The sequence below is a fragment of the Columba livia genome, chromosome 1 (assembly GCF_036013475.1).
Source record: "Columba livia isolate bColLiv1 breed racing homer chromosome 1, bColLiv1.pat.W.v2, whole genome shotgun sequence".
In the NCBI taxonomy this organism is placed as follows: domain Eukaryota; kingdom Metazoa; phylum Chordata; class Aves; order Columbiformes; family Columbidae; genus Columba; species Columba livia.
Genome location: NC_088602.1, coordinates 62,368,638 through 62,383,798, shown reverse-complemented (window position 1 = coordinate 62,383,798; position 15,161 = coordinate 62,368,638). Strand labels below are relative to the sequence as shown.

Sequence of the window (15,161 nt, the reverse complement as noted above, 5' to 3'; positions counted from 1 at the left end):
TCATTTTCATGGCCCTCCTCTGGACCCTCTCCAACAGGTCCATGTCTTTTTTGTACTTGGGATCCCAGAGCTGGATGCAGTACCCAGGTGGGGTCTCACCAGAGCAGAGTAGAGAGGCAAAATCATCTTCCTTCACCTTCTGACCATTCTTTTCATGTAGCCCAGAATACAATTGGCTTGCTGGGCTGTGGGCACACATTGCCAGCTCTTATCAAATTTTTCATCTGCCTGCATCTGTAAGTCCTTCTCCGCAGGTCTGCTCTCAATCCCTTCATTCCCCAGTCTGTACTGATGTTGGGGATTGCCCCAAACCAGGTGTAGGATCTTGCAATTGGCCTTGTTGAACTTCATGAGGTTCACATTGACCCACTTCTCAAAGATGTCAAGGTCCCTCTGGATGGCATTCCTGCCCTCCAGCCTGTTGACTACACCACTCAGCTTGGTGTCATCCACAAGCTTGCTGAGGGAACTCCATGCAGCCTAAAGTCTGCACAGCTATTTCAGACCTTGGAGCCTTGCAGTTGCCTTGCAGTTGCAGTGGTGGACGCTATTTTCTTGCAGGAGGTCAGTCTCCTTATAGTTCTTAGAAGGAGTCCACTTCAAAAATTGCTAATTCTTTTGAAAGATATTGTCCTTCTAATTCTAATTCCCTGGAGCCCTGAAGCTTGCACAGCCATCAGTTAGTTGGCGTGATTGTTGTGGCTGAAGCCTAAACCTGCTGGTGAGCAGAGCAGGCAGCAGCCCCATAACTGGCAGAGTGTGCAGCTCTTCTGAGCAAACTGCTGCACAAACTGCGAATGTCACCCCCAACAGATGCTGCTCCTTGTTTGCTCACCTTGGCTGCAGTGCTTCTGGTCAGAGCTGCATCTGTGGGCCTGCTTTGTCCTGTCTGGTGAGAGTTAGGAATGTAGGAGGTAGCAATATGGTTTTTAGCAGCAACATGTGCAGCTACTTAGGTGCTACAAGAGACCTGTCAGTGGCAGAGGCTCAGTCCAGTCTGTTTCCCCCATTGTGCCTTGCACCCCGTTGTCTCCTACACTGAGTCAACTTTGGGTTTGGGTTCTTAACAGGCATGACCATCCTCAATGCGCATGTAAAGTCTTGGACACATTGTTTTCTTATAGCTGTAGGCTCTGTCTATTGTCTGACTGCATAAAGGGTAATACAAGGTAACATTGTTTTCTCACTTTTTGATTGTGCAGTACTGAATACGTGCTGATTTTCTCTGTTAACTTTGGCAGGTTTACAAGGCCCACCAGGCCCACCAGGTGCTTTTCAGCTTGTTAAAGGAGATCCCGGCTTACCTGGCCCTGTAGGACCAGTGGGTCTCAAAGGATTCCCAGGACTTCCAGGTCCCAAAGGGCAGCAAGGTGAGAGTTTCTAACTTGCCAGTAGAAATACATTTTAAGTAATGTAAAAATAGACCAATGATAGGCTAGACACTAGAAGATTTTTGGTATAATATTATCCAGCTATAATAAGCCACTTAAATTGTGTCAGTGATGAGGAAGAGAGTATTTCCCTTTGAAGCTCATCCAAGGGAGTCCCAGAAACAGATGCCTGCCTAGTGATTTTTTTGTAGGCTCTCACTCTGCAGTCATCACATCAATATCTGAGATCAGCAGGAAACAGAATGACTTGCAACACACTGCTCATCCTTTAGCCAGAACGTATTTGTTAGGGTATCTTGTCTTTAATGTTGACTCCAAACTTAATTACTGTGTGTCTCTAGGAGAACACAGGCATGAGGAAAAACACCTTGACCTTGGAGTGGAAAGTGCTTCCTCAGGAAGCTTGTTCCATAGTCCTAGATTTTGTCTCTTAGTTCAGACATTACAATTTTTATAAAGAAAAGGTGAATTGCAAAAATTAAACGCATTAGGGAATCGGAAAATGTAGTGAAATGTAGGACAAATGAAATGCTGGCACAAGGACACATGTTCTTCAGAATCACAGGACATGGAGAGTGGGAGTTCAGAGGTGTTCTTAAGCTATTAAGATTCATAGAATCATAAAATGGTTTGGGTTGGAAGAAACATTAGAGATCATCTAGTTCCAACACCCCTGGCATGGATGGTGACACCTGCCACTAGATCAGGTTGCTCAAAGCCCCATCCAGCCTGACCTTGAACACTTCCAGGGATGGGGCATCCATAACTTCCCTGGGCAACCTGTTCCGGTGCCTCACCACCCTGAGGGAAAAGGAAAGCTTTGTTCCTGATTGTGTTGTGAGAAGATGATGGGGAATTACAGTGGAATATAATGAATATCTTCTTTCTATTTAATATAATAGGTATGGAAGTTTGCTATTGAAGGTGGGGTTACAATTCTGAAAATGTTGTCTGTTAGGAAATAGCTATGAAATAATCTCAGTGATTGAACATAGCATGGGTTTGCTTCTATGGGATCTGTTGTTGTTCTCTAGCAGTCAGTTTGATACATGAACACAATATTGCTTTTTGAGTGATCACAGAAAGGACAGCTGTGACTATCTAAAGCTTCTGGTGTGCCACAGAAATGGTGGTATAATGTTGATGGTCTTAACTTCTGTTTCCCAAAGTCAGAGTTACTGAGTTTGTGTAGGACTCAAAACATCCCTAGAAACCAATAAAGGGAAGACATAATATATGTCTGAAAACCTGTTTGGGAAGAAGCTAAGAGAATACTGATTTTCCCATTGTTCATGACCCTACTTATTTATGGTCAATTTTTCATTGAGTCATATGATAAGCAGAGAGGAAAGAGATTCCTGCCCTTCCTTTTCATATTCCAAGTGAATGCTAGTTACTTTAGAAGCACAGTCTCTGCTTACTTCTCTCTTCTTCTGTAATCACTTTGGAGACAATAACCCACCCAGGCACTGAATCTGCATGAGTTTAGTTTTTGCTGACATTCGCCTGTGCTGTACTGTGTTAAAAGCCAAAAAGTCAGAACCAGCCTGAAGTAATATCCAGTTATAACTATTTCTTGTTTTTCAACAGGAGTGACAGGACCTGCAGGTGTACCTGGACCACCTGGTAGTCCAGGGTTTGACGGTCAACCTGGGCAAAAAGGAGAAATTGGTCCTTATGGTCCCCCAGGTAAGCCCATGACAAAGGCTTGATTTCTTCATAGAAAAATAACAGAAGAGATTAGGTGTGAATGTATCTGATGTCACTGCTTAAGTTTTGTAGGCAGAGTACAGCTGTCTGTAGAGATAAAAGGAGACTCTCTGTATTGCAGGGCCCAGAGGATTCCCTGGTCCACCAGGCCCTGAAGGTTTGCCTGGGGCTATGGGCCCACCAGGTGCTCCATCTGTTGCTCATGGCTTCCTTGTTACCAGACACAGTCAAACCACTGAAGAACCATCGTGTCCATTTGGAACAAGGCTGATTTACCATGGCTACTCCTTGCTTTATGTACAAGGCAATGAAAGAGCACATGGCCAAGATCTGGGTAAGTAGAGACCAAATTAGAATGCATTACAAACCAAGTGTTTCTTTCATTTCTAGCACTGTATTGAACAAGCCTGTGTAATTATTCTTGGCTACCTGATGCTTTATTATGCCTTCTAGGCTGGTTCAAATAATGGTTTGATGTATAGTGGAAACAGTGTCAGTTTATTTAAGAAAGTCTTTATCAAAGCCTTTGACGTGGTCTTCCACAGTATTAGTGAGATATGGACTGGCTAAGTAGATGATAAGCTGAGTTGAAAATTCATGGGTCCATCAGGCTCAGAGGGATGTGATCAGGTGTACAAAAGTCTGAGTGGTGGCCGCTGATTAGTGATATCCCTCAGGAATTAGCACTGGGCCAATACTGTTTAATGAATTTATTAATGGCTTGGGTGATGAAATAGAGCTCACTCAGCAAATTTGTGGGTAATGCCAGATTGCATGGAACGGTTCATTCTCTAGAGGACGCAGCTGCTGTTCAGAGGGATGTGCCCAAGCTGGGGAAAAGTGCTAAGAAGAACCTCATGAAGCTCAGTAAAGGCAAACGCAAAGATGTGCACCTAGAATGAGATAACCTCATGCAACAGAACAGACTGCCCCCTGACTCCTACCCTGTTTCCCTGAAAATAAGACCTACCCATAAAATAAGCCCTGGCATGATTTTTCAGGATTTTTGAGGATGCTCAAAATACAAGCCCTACTCCAAAAATAAGCCCTAGTTACAGTTCATAAAAAAATGCCAATTTAAATAGTGTCCAGGCAGCTATACCTGTAAAAAAGTAATAAGTTTTGGAGCAAAAATTAATATAAGACCCTGTCTTATTTTCAGGGAAACAGGGTATTTCCAGTAGCAGCTGGACAGGCTGCTAGAAAGCTGCTTTGCAGAAAAGGACCTGGCAGTCCTGGTGAGCAACACTGAACATGAGTTAGTAGTGTACCCTTGCAGCAACTACCCCACTCCCCACTGTCAAACCAACTGAGCTCTGTTGGCAAAAGTATAACCAGCAGATGGAGAGAAGTGATTCTTCCCGTTTGGCAGTTGTGAGACCACATCTGGTATATTGTCCCCAGTCTTGGGCCTCCCAGAACAAAGAAGACATTGGTATACCACAGTGAATACAACAGCCAGCTACTAAGACGGCTAGTGCAATTTGGACAGTCTGATGGAACTGGGCTTGTCCAGCCTTAACAGAAATTTAAGGGGAGTCCTTTATTGCTGTCTGCATTTGTCTACAGAGAGGGTAGAGAAGTTGGAGCCAATTTCTTCTCAGGGGTCTCAGTGACAGAAGAAGCAACGGACCCAAGTATGAGATACATTCCAGTGAAACATAAAGAAAAGCTTTTTCACCATGCTGATGCTCAAACACTGGAACAAGACCCCAGAGAGGTTGTTGAATCTCTGTCTTTGGAGATACTCAAAACTCAGCTGACTATGAACCCAAGGAATGTGATATAACTGGCAGGGGGTTAGGAGGTCTATTCCAACCTAAGTTATTCCATAATTCTACAGGCAAGGCTGGGCTACTACTTGCCCTGTTCCTTCCTTACGGAACTAAGAGAAGTCACTTCCTCTGAGAGAGCTGGGCCCTCCAGAGCAAGTGTAGTTTGCTTTTTAGCTGCTCCTGGAAATATTTGTTTGGCAGTGGTTTAACAAAAACAAGTTAACCAGTGTTGGGGTTTTGATTGAGGGGTGACAATAAAACCATGGCAGATGTATTGTTAACCCCCTCCTCCCCGCTTCTCCCTTCAGCCCCTCCCTCTTCCCCCTTTCCCCTAAGGACAGATGATTGGGAGGGAAAGAAGGACAGAGAGAAGAGAGTTGGAAAAGTTTAAAAAATGTTTTACTAATGCTACTAATAGGAATAGAGAAAACAATACAAAATATACAAAACCAGTCTTGAAAGTCCCAGCAACTGCAGAGCTGGCACCCGAAGTCCTGGATTGGTCTCTGCAGCCAACCGGAGCTGGATTCAGTCTGTCACTAGGCCTCAGTTCGCAGGGATGACTAGCAAGGTCCTCTCCTAATGTCGGCCATAAGGAAAAAGGGACGAGATCCTCGTGATCTCCCACTTTTATATGAAGTATTCACGTGAATGGGATGTTATACTCTGTTGGTCAGTTTCTTGGTCACCTGTTTCTGGTTGCCCCTCTTGCAAGAGGTGCATCCATGCTTATCAATGACTTCGCATTCCATTGCTAGGTTTACCAAAACACGTATCTGGTTCTCCAGGAAAATGCAGCTAATATGAAGGCTTTAGCTGACAAACAAATTCACTAAAAGAGAAATTTGTTTTTAACAAAACCAGGACAACACGTAACCTTTCGCTTAACATTTCAGGCACGGCAGGAAGTTGTCTTCGTAAATTTAGTACCATGCCTTTCTTATTCTGCAATATCAACAATGTATGTAACTTTGCATCAAGGAACGACTATTCCTACTGGCTGTCCACTCCTGAACCCATGCCAATGAATATGGCTCCTATCACTGGTGATAATATCAGACCATTCATCAGCAGGTACAGTTTCAGTTCTGCTATGTTTGTAAAATGAAGAAGCCTGTGAAAAGTGCATGTGGTGCTTTATTTTTTTTTTTTTTTAAACTGCTTTTAATCTGTATATTTTTATTTCCTCCCTTGAAATTTAAAGTTTGACTTCCTTTGATGAAATGTTTCAAAGTGTGCGTGTTTTCAGTTTAGACTTTGATCAAAAAGAAATCCATTTTGGGGGAAACCCAGAGTAGTCTATTTTGAGTCTGATTGAAATGATTTACTTTGAAATCATGTTTTGCAAAAGTTGTGATTTACTTTGATGGAGAAAAAGTTTTAAATTTATTCACAATTCTTGTCCAAAGCTGTTCTTTCCTTGACTAGACATAGCTAGAAGCTTGTTAGGAATCCGTTTCCTTTTGTTTGAAAATGATGGCATTATTTATCATGAAGTAGACTGCCAGGCTTCTTCCATTGTTTTGGCTTGAATACAGCCTGAATTAAAGGAAATAGCTGCAAAATCAATCATCTATTTTGTAATAGTTCCAGGTTCTCAGCCAGCATAAAGTGTGGCACTTATATCAGACATAACTGTTCTGCATCAGTCCAACATGTTGAACTTTTGGTCCCTTTTAAGGCCATTGGCAAAAAGTATCCTGATATAATACACCCAGTGCTGAAGGCAAAGGTGAAAGCGAGAGCGTGGTGAACTGCGCCACTGTCGTTAGATAAGAATCTGCCAAGGGAATCTCCGATTTATAACTTAAATGATAGTCGTTAGATATAGGCATTACTATGATTCCTCTCATTGCTTCTAATCTGTATCAGTCCTTGCTGGTCACTCTTCCTGCCATACAAAGTGAATGGGACTGGAGATTGCTATTATTGTTTTCTTGGGTCTGTATATACTATCCAAGAGAAAGGACAATTCAGATCATCAGTGGGTTGTAGTCTTGGCATCTTGGTATGTTCAAATAACTGTTTGGTTCTATTGCAAAACATTTGGTACTTATTTTGCATAATAGAATCCATCTTGTGTCTCTGTGTTCTGTTTTTGGTTTAGTGTCGTAGAAATTGGTATGCCTTGAAAATCAGTGGACAGATTGAGGACAAGGTTCTCAAGAGAGATTATAGTTTTTGTTGGTCTTACTTTTTGCTTGTTCATGGGATGTGAACAGAAGGGGCTTGCCTTTGAGAAAAATTAAAATGACAGGTCTCTGCAATTCATGTTCCTTTTATGCTATCCCTGATGAAACACCCAAAATAACATTAAACAACCTCTTTTGAAACTCTTACTAAAGGAGGTACCCACCAACATTTTGCCTTATGTAGACAGAGTAGCTTCTGCACCGTAAAAATGTGTATGTGTGTACATATGTATATGTGTACATATGCTTGTATATGGGTTTTTCTCCTTTTAGCCATAGCAGAGTGGGGTAATTGTAATACACATTTTTTAAACCAGCAAGGAATCTGACAAGGCTATTCTTTCAGTTTATTTTGTTAGTTGAGGCTTTTAAACCAACAGTTTTCCCTGCCCAAAAGTTGAAAAGGTATAGAAGTGTCGCTTTCTGCCTTGGGTCATTGGACTTCTTTTCATGTAAGGCCTTCCACTGAAATACCAGAAATCTCTTGAAGCAAAGCAGAGCTCCAAGAATAGAGGCAGCTTTACATTCTTCTTTTAACTTACTCTTTCATTGATGTGTTTCTTAAAATAACTCTTTTGCTAAAGATGAAGGCAGTAGGTATGAAAATGGTCTTCACAAGTCAGAAATAGAAGGCTTTTCATTCTGAGTTCTTTTGCTTCTGTGCGTTTTCCAGAATCCAACTTAATCCATTTTGCACTTGATTCTTTTCACCACTCCAATAATAAGAATCAGACTGTTTAGTTCTAAGTATCTGTTTTGAATAATTTTCATCATTTCTGACTGCAGTAGCCGATTTAGAAGTTGTACAAGAAAAAATGGATGATATCTGCCAAACTCCTTATTACCAGTTCCCATATTAAAATTTCCAGATCAAGTCACATTTTTTGTGATTCTGCTGGGAAGACAAGATTGGTCATTGGATTATTCAGTAACCTGGCAGTTCTGACGCACAATGAATTTATCTAAAATAAAAGAACTGGTGCTGCACAGCTTTCTGAAGAATTGCTTTCAAGTTCATTGTTCAAGTTGCTTTGCTAGAAATCTCCTACTGGAGATGAAGACCACAAATGTAAATAAAAGCCACTTTCAAGGAGAATGCATGGGGGAGAGTCTAGGTTAGATTAGCAGTGATTACATTTGTAAGACGTTTTCCAGAGAGATGGTTTTCTCTCTGGAGGTCACTCAGGGCAATGTTTGGGATGCTGGATTGCTGTTACTTGTCTCTGATCACTGTAGACCACTTCTAAGTGATACTTGCTGAGTTACAATGTTTGGCTATTTGACTCTGATGTTCATGACAGTGAACACTTTTAGAACTATGGTACAAATGGGACTAGAAAAAGATGTTTAAATACGTGGATAGGAAATTTCCTGTTCTTTGATTACAGGAAGGCCAACAGGAATAAGACTTAATAGTTAAGCTATCCTTAAGTAAATAAGAAAGGATTAAAAAAAAAAAAAAAAAAAGAAGAACCAGTTGATTGTTTTTCTAAATGAAACATTTTGATTTTCCTTTGGTTTTGAAGGTGACAGCATTTTCCAATTCAAGATTCCTTAAAGAAAGTAACTTCTGAAAAAAAAAAGTGGTATTAGTCCTCAAGTGCATGTATCTCATTCATGTCTTGGTCTTTCTAGATGCTCTGTATGTGAAGCTCCTGCTATGGTAATAGCCGTTCACAGTCAAACAATTCAAATACCACCATGTCCTGAAGGCTGGAGTTCACTTTGGATTGGTTACTCCTTTGTCATGGTAAGTGCACTGGGACACACTTGGAACTGAGAAAAGCATTCGTTTCAGGCGTTTGATCTGCACTCCTGCTTGGGGAAATTGAATGTCTGACTGTGTCATGTCAGGTCTTAGTGGGGCATTAGGCCTCTACCCTTTCTGGTTACTTTAAGAAGATTCTGGTAATTACTAAAAAAGAATAATGCAATAACAATTAGTTGATCACTTTTGAGGAAATGGACACAACGTGCTTTCTTGTTTACAGCTCCAACACAGGATCCAAGCGCTGAATAAATGAGGAAAGAAGCATAATTTTCTGTTGTCCTCCTACATCTATGTTACAGTAGCTTCCTAGAGAGGAAGCATATCAATGCCTGTCCTCTTCTCATTTTTTGATGAATAAGCTTTCAATTTTCAAAGGGCATTTTTGACCATTTATCCAGTTTCTTCAGCTCTATCTGTACTAGTAAAATAAACTGGGCCAATGAGTGTCCTGAAAGAGCCACTCTGTAGTGCTCCATAGTGGTTATTTGTTAGCGTGCTTCCTGTTGTGCTCACAGCCTATGTCAACAGCCAGGCCATGGTCTGAGAAACAGCCGGGATCCAGAGCTGTTGGCACTCAGCAGTGGCAGAGAGGCCACTGTGATGTGGGGCAAGAATTGGGTTAAGCTGTTCAGACACAAACCAAACCAGTCCGTGTGCCTTCTGGGCCAGAGAACTGGTCTTGGCCTGTTGCTAGCATAGAGATAACTTGGGTCCTTCTGTCAGTCCCAAAGGACTTCTGTGCATACAGCCTTGAAGTTAGTGTTGCTGGTGTTTTGTACTGCTGTTAAGCGAGAGTACCCAGTGCCACCTATGGAGCCCACTTCTTGCTCCTCCTTGAGCTGGGAGTCAAAACAGCAGACAGACACAACAGGGGGCAAGGAGAGGCACTTAAAGAAGTATTTGTGCAAGAGAGTTAATAGGTGTTGTAGGATAAGAGGTAAAGAGTTGCTCTCTGACTGATGCTTTTGCATTTTTCTAGCACACCAGCGCTGGTGCGGAGGGCTCTGGCCAGGCCCTGGCGTCTCCCGGTTCCTGCCTAGAGGAGTTTCGCAGCGCTCCCTTCATTGAATGCCATGGCCGGGGCACCTGCAATTATTATGCAAATGCTTACAGCTTCTGGCTTGCCACTATAGAAAGGAATGAGATGTTCAAGTAAGTTCATGATTTATTTATCAGTATGTGAGACTAAGCAAAGCCTTGTCACTGAATAAGAGAGGTATTGTTTGAATATAATACATGGTTCAAGTATTGACTGTGCCCCAGACTGGTTCGTGTATGCAGTTAGTGATTTTCGTACGGAAAAGAAAAAAAAAAATTGTAATAGGTTTTGTGGGAATTAATGAATGAATCTTCCATTAGTGTTTGCAATATGTCATTTTTACCCAGTATTTTCCTTTTCAAAATAATTTAACAATGTTTGCATTTCCACTGTGCTTGATTGTATTCACTGAGTCGTAACTGGGATAGGCTGACATGCTGATTGAAATTAAGTTAGAACATAACATTCCCCCTAGAGGATGTTAACACATAATAGAACCACTTGAAATTAGTGCAGGTGTTGAACTAAATGAGCTGAACAATTATTTACCTTTCCCTAATGCTGGAGGAAATATGTCTGAATAAAATGCAGCTGAAGGCAGAGAGCTTAGGCATTTCTTCAGTCCCACTGAGGTTCTAATTTCAGGAATTAAGTGGTTGCAGGCTTTTCCTGGTCTCTTGCACATAAGTATTTTTCAACACAGTCTAATTTGTTCCATATGAATTTGATTAATATATTAGCATATAGACCAGTTCCCAAGTCTGCATAGCTTGCCTGATTAGCAGACATCCCTCTGGAGAGTGGGCAAGCATCCTCTTCCACTGCAGTCCAGGCTGCCACTCCTAGTACCATTCATCTCTTCATGAGAGATGAACCCCCGGTATCAATGCAGACTGGGGGATGAAGGGATTGAGAGCAACCCTGCAGAGAAGGACTTGGGGGTACTGATGGATGAAAGTCTGGACATGAGCTGAGAATGTGTGCTTGCAGCCCAGAAAGCAGATCCTACCTTGGGCTGAATCAGAAGGAGCGTGGCCAGCAGCTCAAGGGAGGTGATTCTGCCTCTGCTCTGCTCTGGTGAAACCCCATCTGGAGTCCTGTGTCCAGCTCTGGAGCCCCCAGTACAGGAAAGACATGGACCTGTTGGAGAGGGACCAGAGGAGGCAACAAAAATGACCAGAGGGCTGGAACAGCTCTGCTGTGAGGACAGGCTGAGAGAGTTGGGGTTGTTCAGCCTGGAGAAGAGAAGGCTCCAGGGAGACCTTATTGTGGCCTTTCAGTACTTAGAAGGGGCCTATAATAAAGATGGAGACAGACTTTTTAGCAGGGCCTGTTGTGATAGAACAAGGGGTAATGGTTTTAAACTAAAAGAGGGGAGATTCAGGCTAGACACGAGGAAGAGATTTTTTCCAGTGAGGGTGGTAAAACACTGGCCCAGGTTTCCCAGAGAGGTGGTAGATGCCCCATCCCTGGAGACATTCCAGGCCAGGCTGGACGGGGCTCTGAGCAACCTGATCTAGTTGCAGATGTCCCTGCAGGGACTGAAATTCCAGCATGTTTTCAAACAGCTGATTAAACAGGTAGTGTCTTCTGGTTCAGCCTTGAGACAGAACTGAATTCTGAAGTAACTGGAGGTGGACAATGTTCAAAACTAATCTTGTGATAATCTGTGACCAAACTTGGAAGTGAACATACTTTGGAGAACTTAGGGGCACCTTCTCAATTCAGCACATCTTCAAGAGGCACTTGGCTGCATGCAAAGTCTGTATGGTCAATTACAAACCTGAAAACTGTTTGTGTCAACAGTTGCTAATGAGTCTTTTCATTTCTTTGTTTTTAATAGGAAACCGACTCCCTCAACTCTGAAAGCAGGGGATCTGCGCTCAAATGTTAGCCGTTGTCAAGTCTGTATGAGAAAAACATAATGACTTTTGAATTTCAACTAATTTCACACAATATGGTGCTATTCCTTTAACAGCAATGAAGCCTAGACATATATCATATGTACCTCATTGTTGTCCAATATGAAAACAGTAAAGTGCCTTTTAGGAACTTGCATAACTAACACGCACTGCTTTACTGGCCCTGTCCTTGCTGAAGAAGAAAAGAGACAACAAAGATAAGCTTCAAATGTCGACATGCCAAATGGCACTTTTGATCAAAATATATGTATTTTTTATATAAATGCAATGCACTGATAGAATAAAAAGTCAGCATTTATCCAGAAAAAATGCAAAGGTGCTAGGAGGTATGCAGTTCTGCCTTATACTGTTTGACCCCCCTTTCTCATTCTTGTATTATATATTTAGATTCATTTTTCTTCCCCAGATAAGTTTGTTGTTACCGTTATCTAGATGTCTCAAATTCCCAGACTCTTGGGTATGTACTTATTGTTCCTGTACAAAGCAATAGTAATGTAAAAAAAAAAGAGTTTTGGGATTACAGACTGTGGTTAAGCAACGTGTAACCATCTTTTCACAACATAGAGTGCCATCCTGCAAACCTTTGCTTCTGTTCGTAGTCTTTAGTGCTATTGGTTTTAATGGGACGACATCTGGAAGAGATTGCCAAATTGGTTTCCCAAAGAGGCAAGTACGTGTTTCTGCCATGTTGGTACTGTGCAGCTTCTTTCTGCAGTAGAACAAACTTTCCTGTGGAATAAAGAATGATCCGGCAATGGTCAAGAAAAAAAATATATATAAATATTTTAGTAATTTATATAGATATCAACCGTTAGGCAAATCAAGCTGAGTTTATCATTTCAAAAAGAAGCTTACAAAAGTTTTCTTCTTTTCAGTGTCATGAATTAGGTATTATATGCCAAAATATGATGTGAAATGTTCATTTTACCTAGGCCATTTCAATGCTGAAGTTGCAGAGACTGAAACCAAGTTAATAGCTATTCGTGTTTATTATAGTACATCCTGCTTTAAGCTTATAGTCTTTATTCTGTATTTAATATTTTTCAGGGTTTTAAACACTACTCACACACTGAATGACTTGATTTTGAAAAGTATAAGGCCTTAATTTTGTTAATATTGTGCCAAAAAAAGGATTCAAAGTGGCCTCAGAAATATTTCTAAAGAATTTCTATGCAATGATACAATTGTTTGAGCACATCTGTGTCCAAAAGTGTTTTATAGACTATTACCATGCAAATACCAAAAGATTTTTGCAAATGCCAAGGCCTTTGTGTAATTTCTTACATGTGTATTTCTTAAGAATTCAAGTTTGTAATAAAACTATTTGTGTAAAAAAAAAAAGAGAAGAAAAGAAGAAGTTTTTACTAGTTTGTTATTAGCATTCATTTACAGCAATGAATTAATTTTTAATAAGCCACCAATAAATGCACAAGCTTGATGCAATCCTAGATTATTTTTGTTTTGCACATCTTTCAGATGTACAAAGCATCTCCAAAAGCGGACAACAGGACACTGTACTGACACCTCTGTTGTTACCTTGTCAGAACTGGTACTGAGAGACAAAACATGGGTTATGCGTCTATCACTGAAATACGTTTGATGTGAACATGTTACAGAAATCTGCTGACTTCCTCTTAGCTCACGAAAAGCAACCACGTTATACATGGTTATCACTTTTCCCTTCAATTTCTCATGCACAAGTCAGAACTGAATTACAAAGGATAAAAATGAAAGTATCTCGTATAATTTTGCTTGCACGTGGGCAAGGTGAATCTTGGCTCGGTTTGTCTGAAGAGGAAATGGGCCGTGATGTCTTTTCACTTGGCAAAAGCACATAATTTGTTAATGTTTCATGTCATTTCCCTAATTTGTGACGAGGCTGCTGCTGCTCTTCTGAACTCACTTTCACTTAAAATCCAGTTTTGACAGATGATCATTTTGTTTACAAATGACCAGTCCTCACAAAAGCCCCTGACCAGTCTCTAAAATACAGGAGTCTGGTCATGTCTCATTGGCCTGATCAGGGTTTTCCAAAGCACCACTTGTTATTCAGAAGAGGAGGAGAAGACTATAGGGGGATTCTGGGAAGAATTAAGCAGACATTCAGCCTTCTCTAACTCAGAGGATCCAAGCTGCTGCTCAGACGTTTTAATTGCACTCTCCATCTTACCTCCTGGTCAGCCAGGGATTTAATTTGCTTGATTTGAGTTGTCTCAGAACTGCCAAACAGCTGAATTTATAAAGTCCTGCATGTATATTTAAATGAAATCTGTGCGTAAGAATACAATTCCTTCTGCTGGTAAAGGGGGTGCTCACTGCAGCTGGGTGTATACTAACCCATGTTTTCTCAACTAGAAGCATTTTGGAAACAAGGTGATTTGAAAATTTTCAAAAAATGTTTGAACTGTAGTTTGATATCTTACTTACCTAGTAGTAGTTAGTTATTCCATAACCTCCAGCTCATAAAACAACCCAAACTATTGTCATGCTAAAGATGCTGTTTCTACTTAAGCCAGTGAGTAAACTTTTTGGTGGTTATCAAATACCGATCAGATATACTGAAAATGTTGTGAATGCTACATTTTGATGCCCTGGGTGAGAAAGAGCCCATATACTAAAGCAGAAAAGAAGTGCAAAACACTTTCTTGCTTTCCAGAATCTGTCAGTACTCCATATTCAGTCATTTCTGGCCAGTGTTGTTGCTACAGTACAGCTCATTGTGTGAACAGGCAACTGCAAACACATCATTTGTTAAAATTGTTAAATTTCAGGAGAAAGCTTTCCTAAAGAAGTACAGCTTGTTTAGGAGGCCTGACTGTTTTTGAATGCAGTACTTGAAGAGTAACGTTCATGACCCAAATAAATAGATTTCTAAAACAGCAGGTGGTGCCCGTGCTCTCTTTATGGTGAGATTGGTACTAACAACTTGACACTAACAAGTGCCTTGTTCTCTAATCCACTAAAATGTAAAGCAGCCCGACAGTTCTCTGTTTTCCCAAGTCTCTGTGCTGACCTGTTCTAGTCACCAGCAATTTTCCTTCTGAAATAGGAATGGAGCAGTCTTCAGAAAAAGAAAAAAATCTACACAGAGGCAAAATAAAAATTGAATATAATGAAATAATCCAGTACATATTTGGAAACAAATTATTGCCTTATAGTTTATAGTTGTATCTTTTATCCTTTTTATCATGGTATCTTCCTTGATGAAATACACTTTTTTTTCCTGTGAAACAGGACTCCTGAGAAGAATATCCCATACTAGGCTCCCTGAGAAGCATTTGTGTTAAAGCCATACCTTTTTACGACTGAAATCACGAAGCTGCAGGACTTTTTGAGAATTCCTTTCCTACCTTTTCGTGTT

The 15,161-nt window shown here is 40.9% G+C and overlaps 1 protein-coding gene across 1 annotated transcript in view; it reads left to right on the top strand.

Annotated features, from left to right (window-relative positions):
• The window catches only part of COL4A1 (collagen type IV alpha 1 chain), a 126,433-nt gene extending 113,185 nt beyond the window's left edge, over window positions 1-13,248 (top strand). The window contains exons 46-52 of the mRNA XM_065058497.1: window positions 1,242-1,370; window positions 2,982-3,080; window positions 3,223-3,435; window positions 5,773-5,950; window positions 8,704-8,818; window positions 9,819-9,991; window positions 11,722-13,248. Coding sequence (XP_064914569.1) covers window positions 1,242-1,370; window positions 2,982-3,080; window positions 3,223-3,435; window positions 5,773-5,950; window positions 8,704-8,818; window positions 9,819-9,991; window positions 11,722-11,803 — 989 coding nt within the window. The 3' untranslated portion in view covers window positions 11,804-13,248. The remainder of the gene's footprint in view (window positions 1-1,241; window positions 1,371-2,981; window positions 3,081-3,222; window positions 3,436-5,772; window positions 5,951-8,703; window positions 8,819-9,818; window positions 9,992-11,721) is intronic.
• The last annotated feature ends 1,913 nt before the right edge of the window (window positions 13,249-15,161 follow it).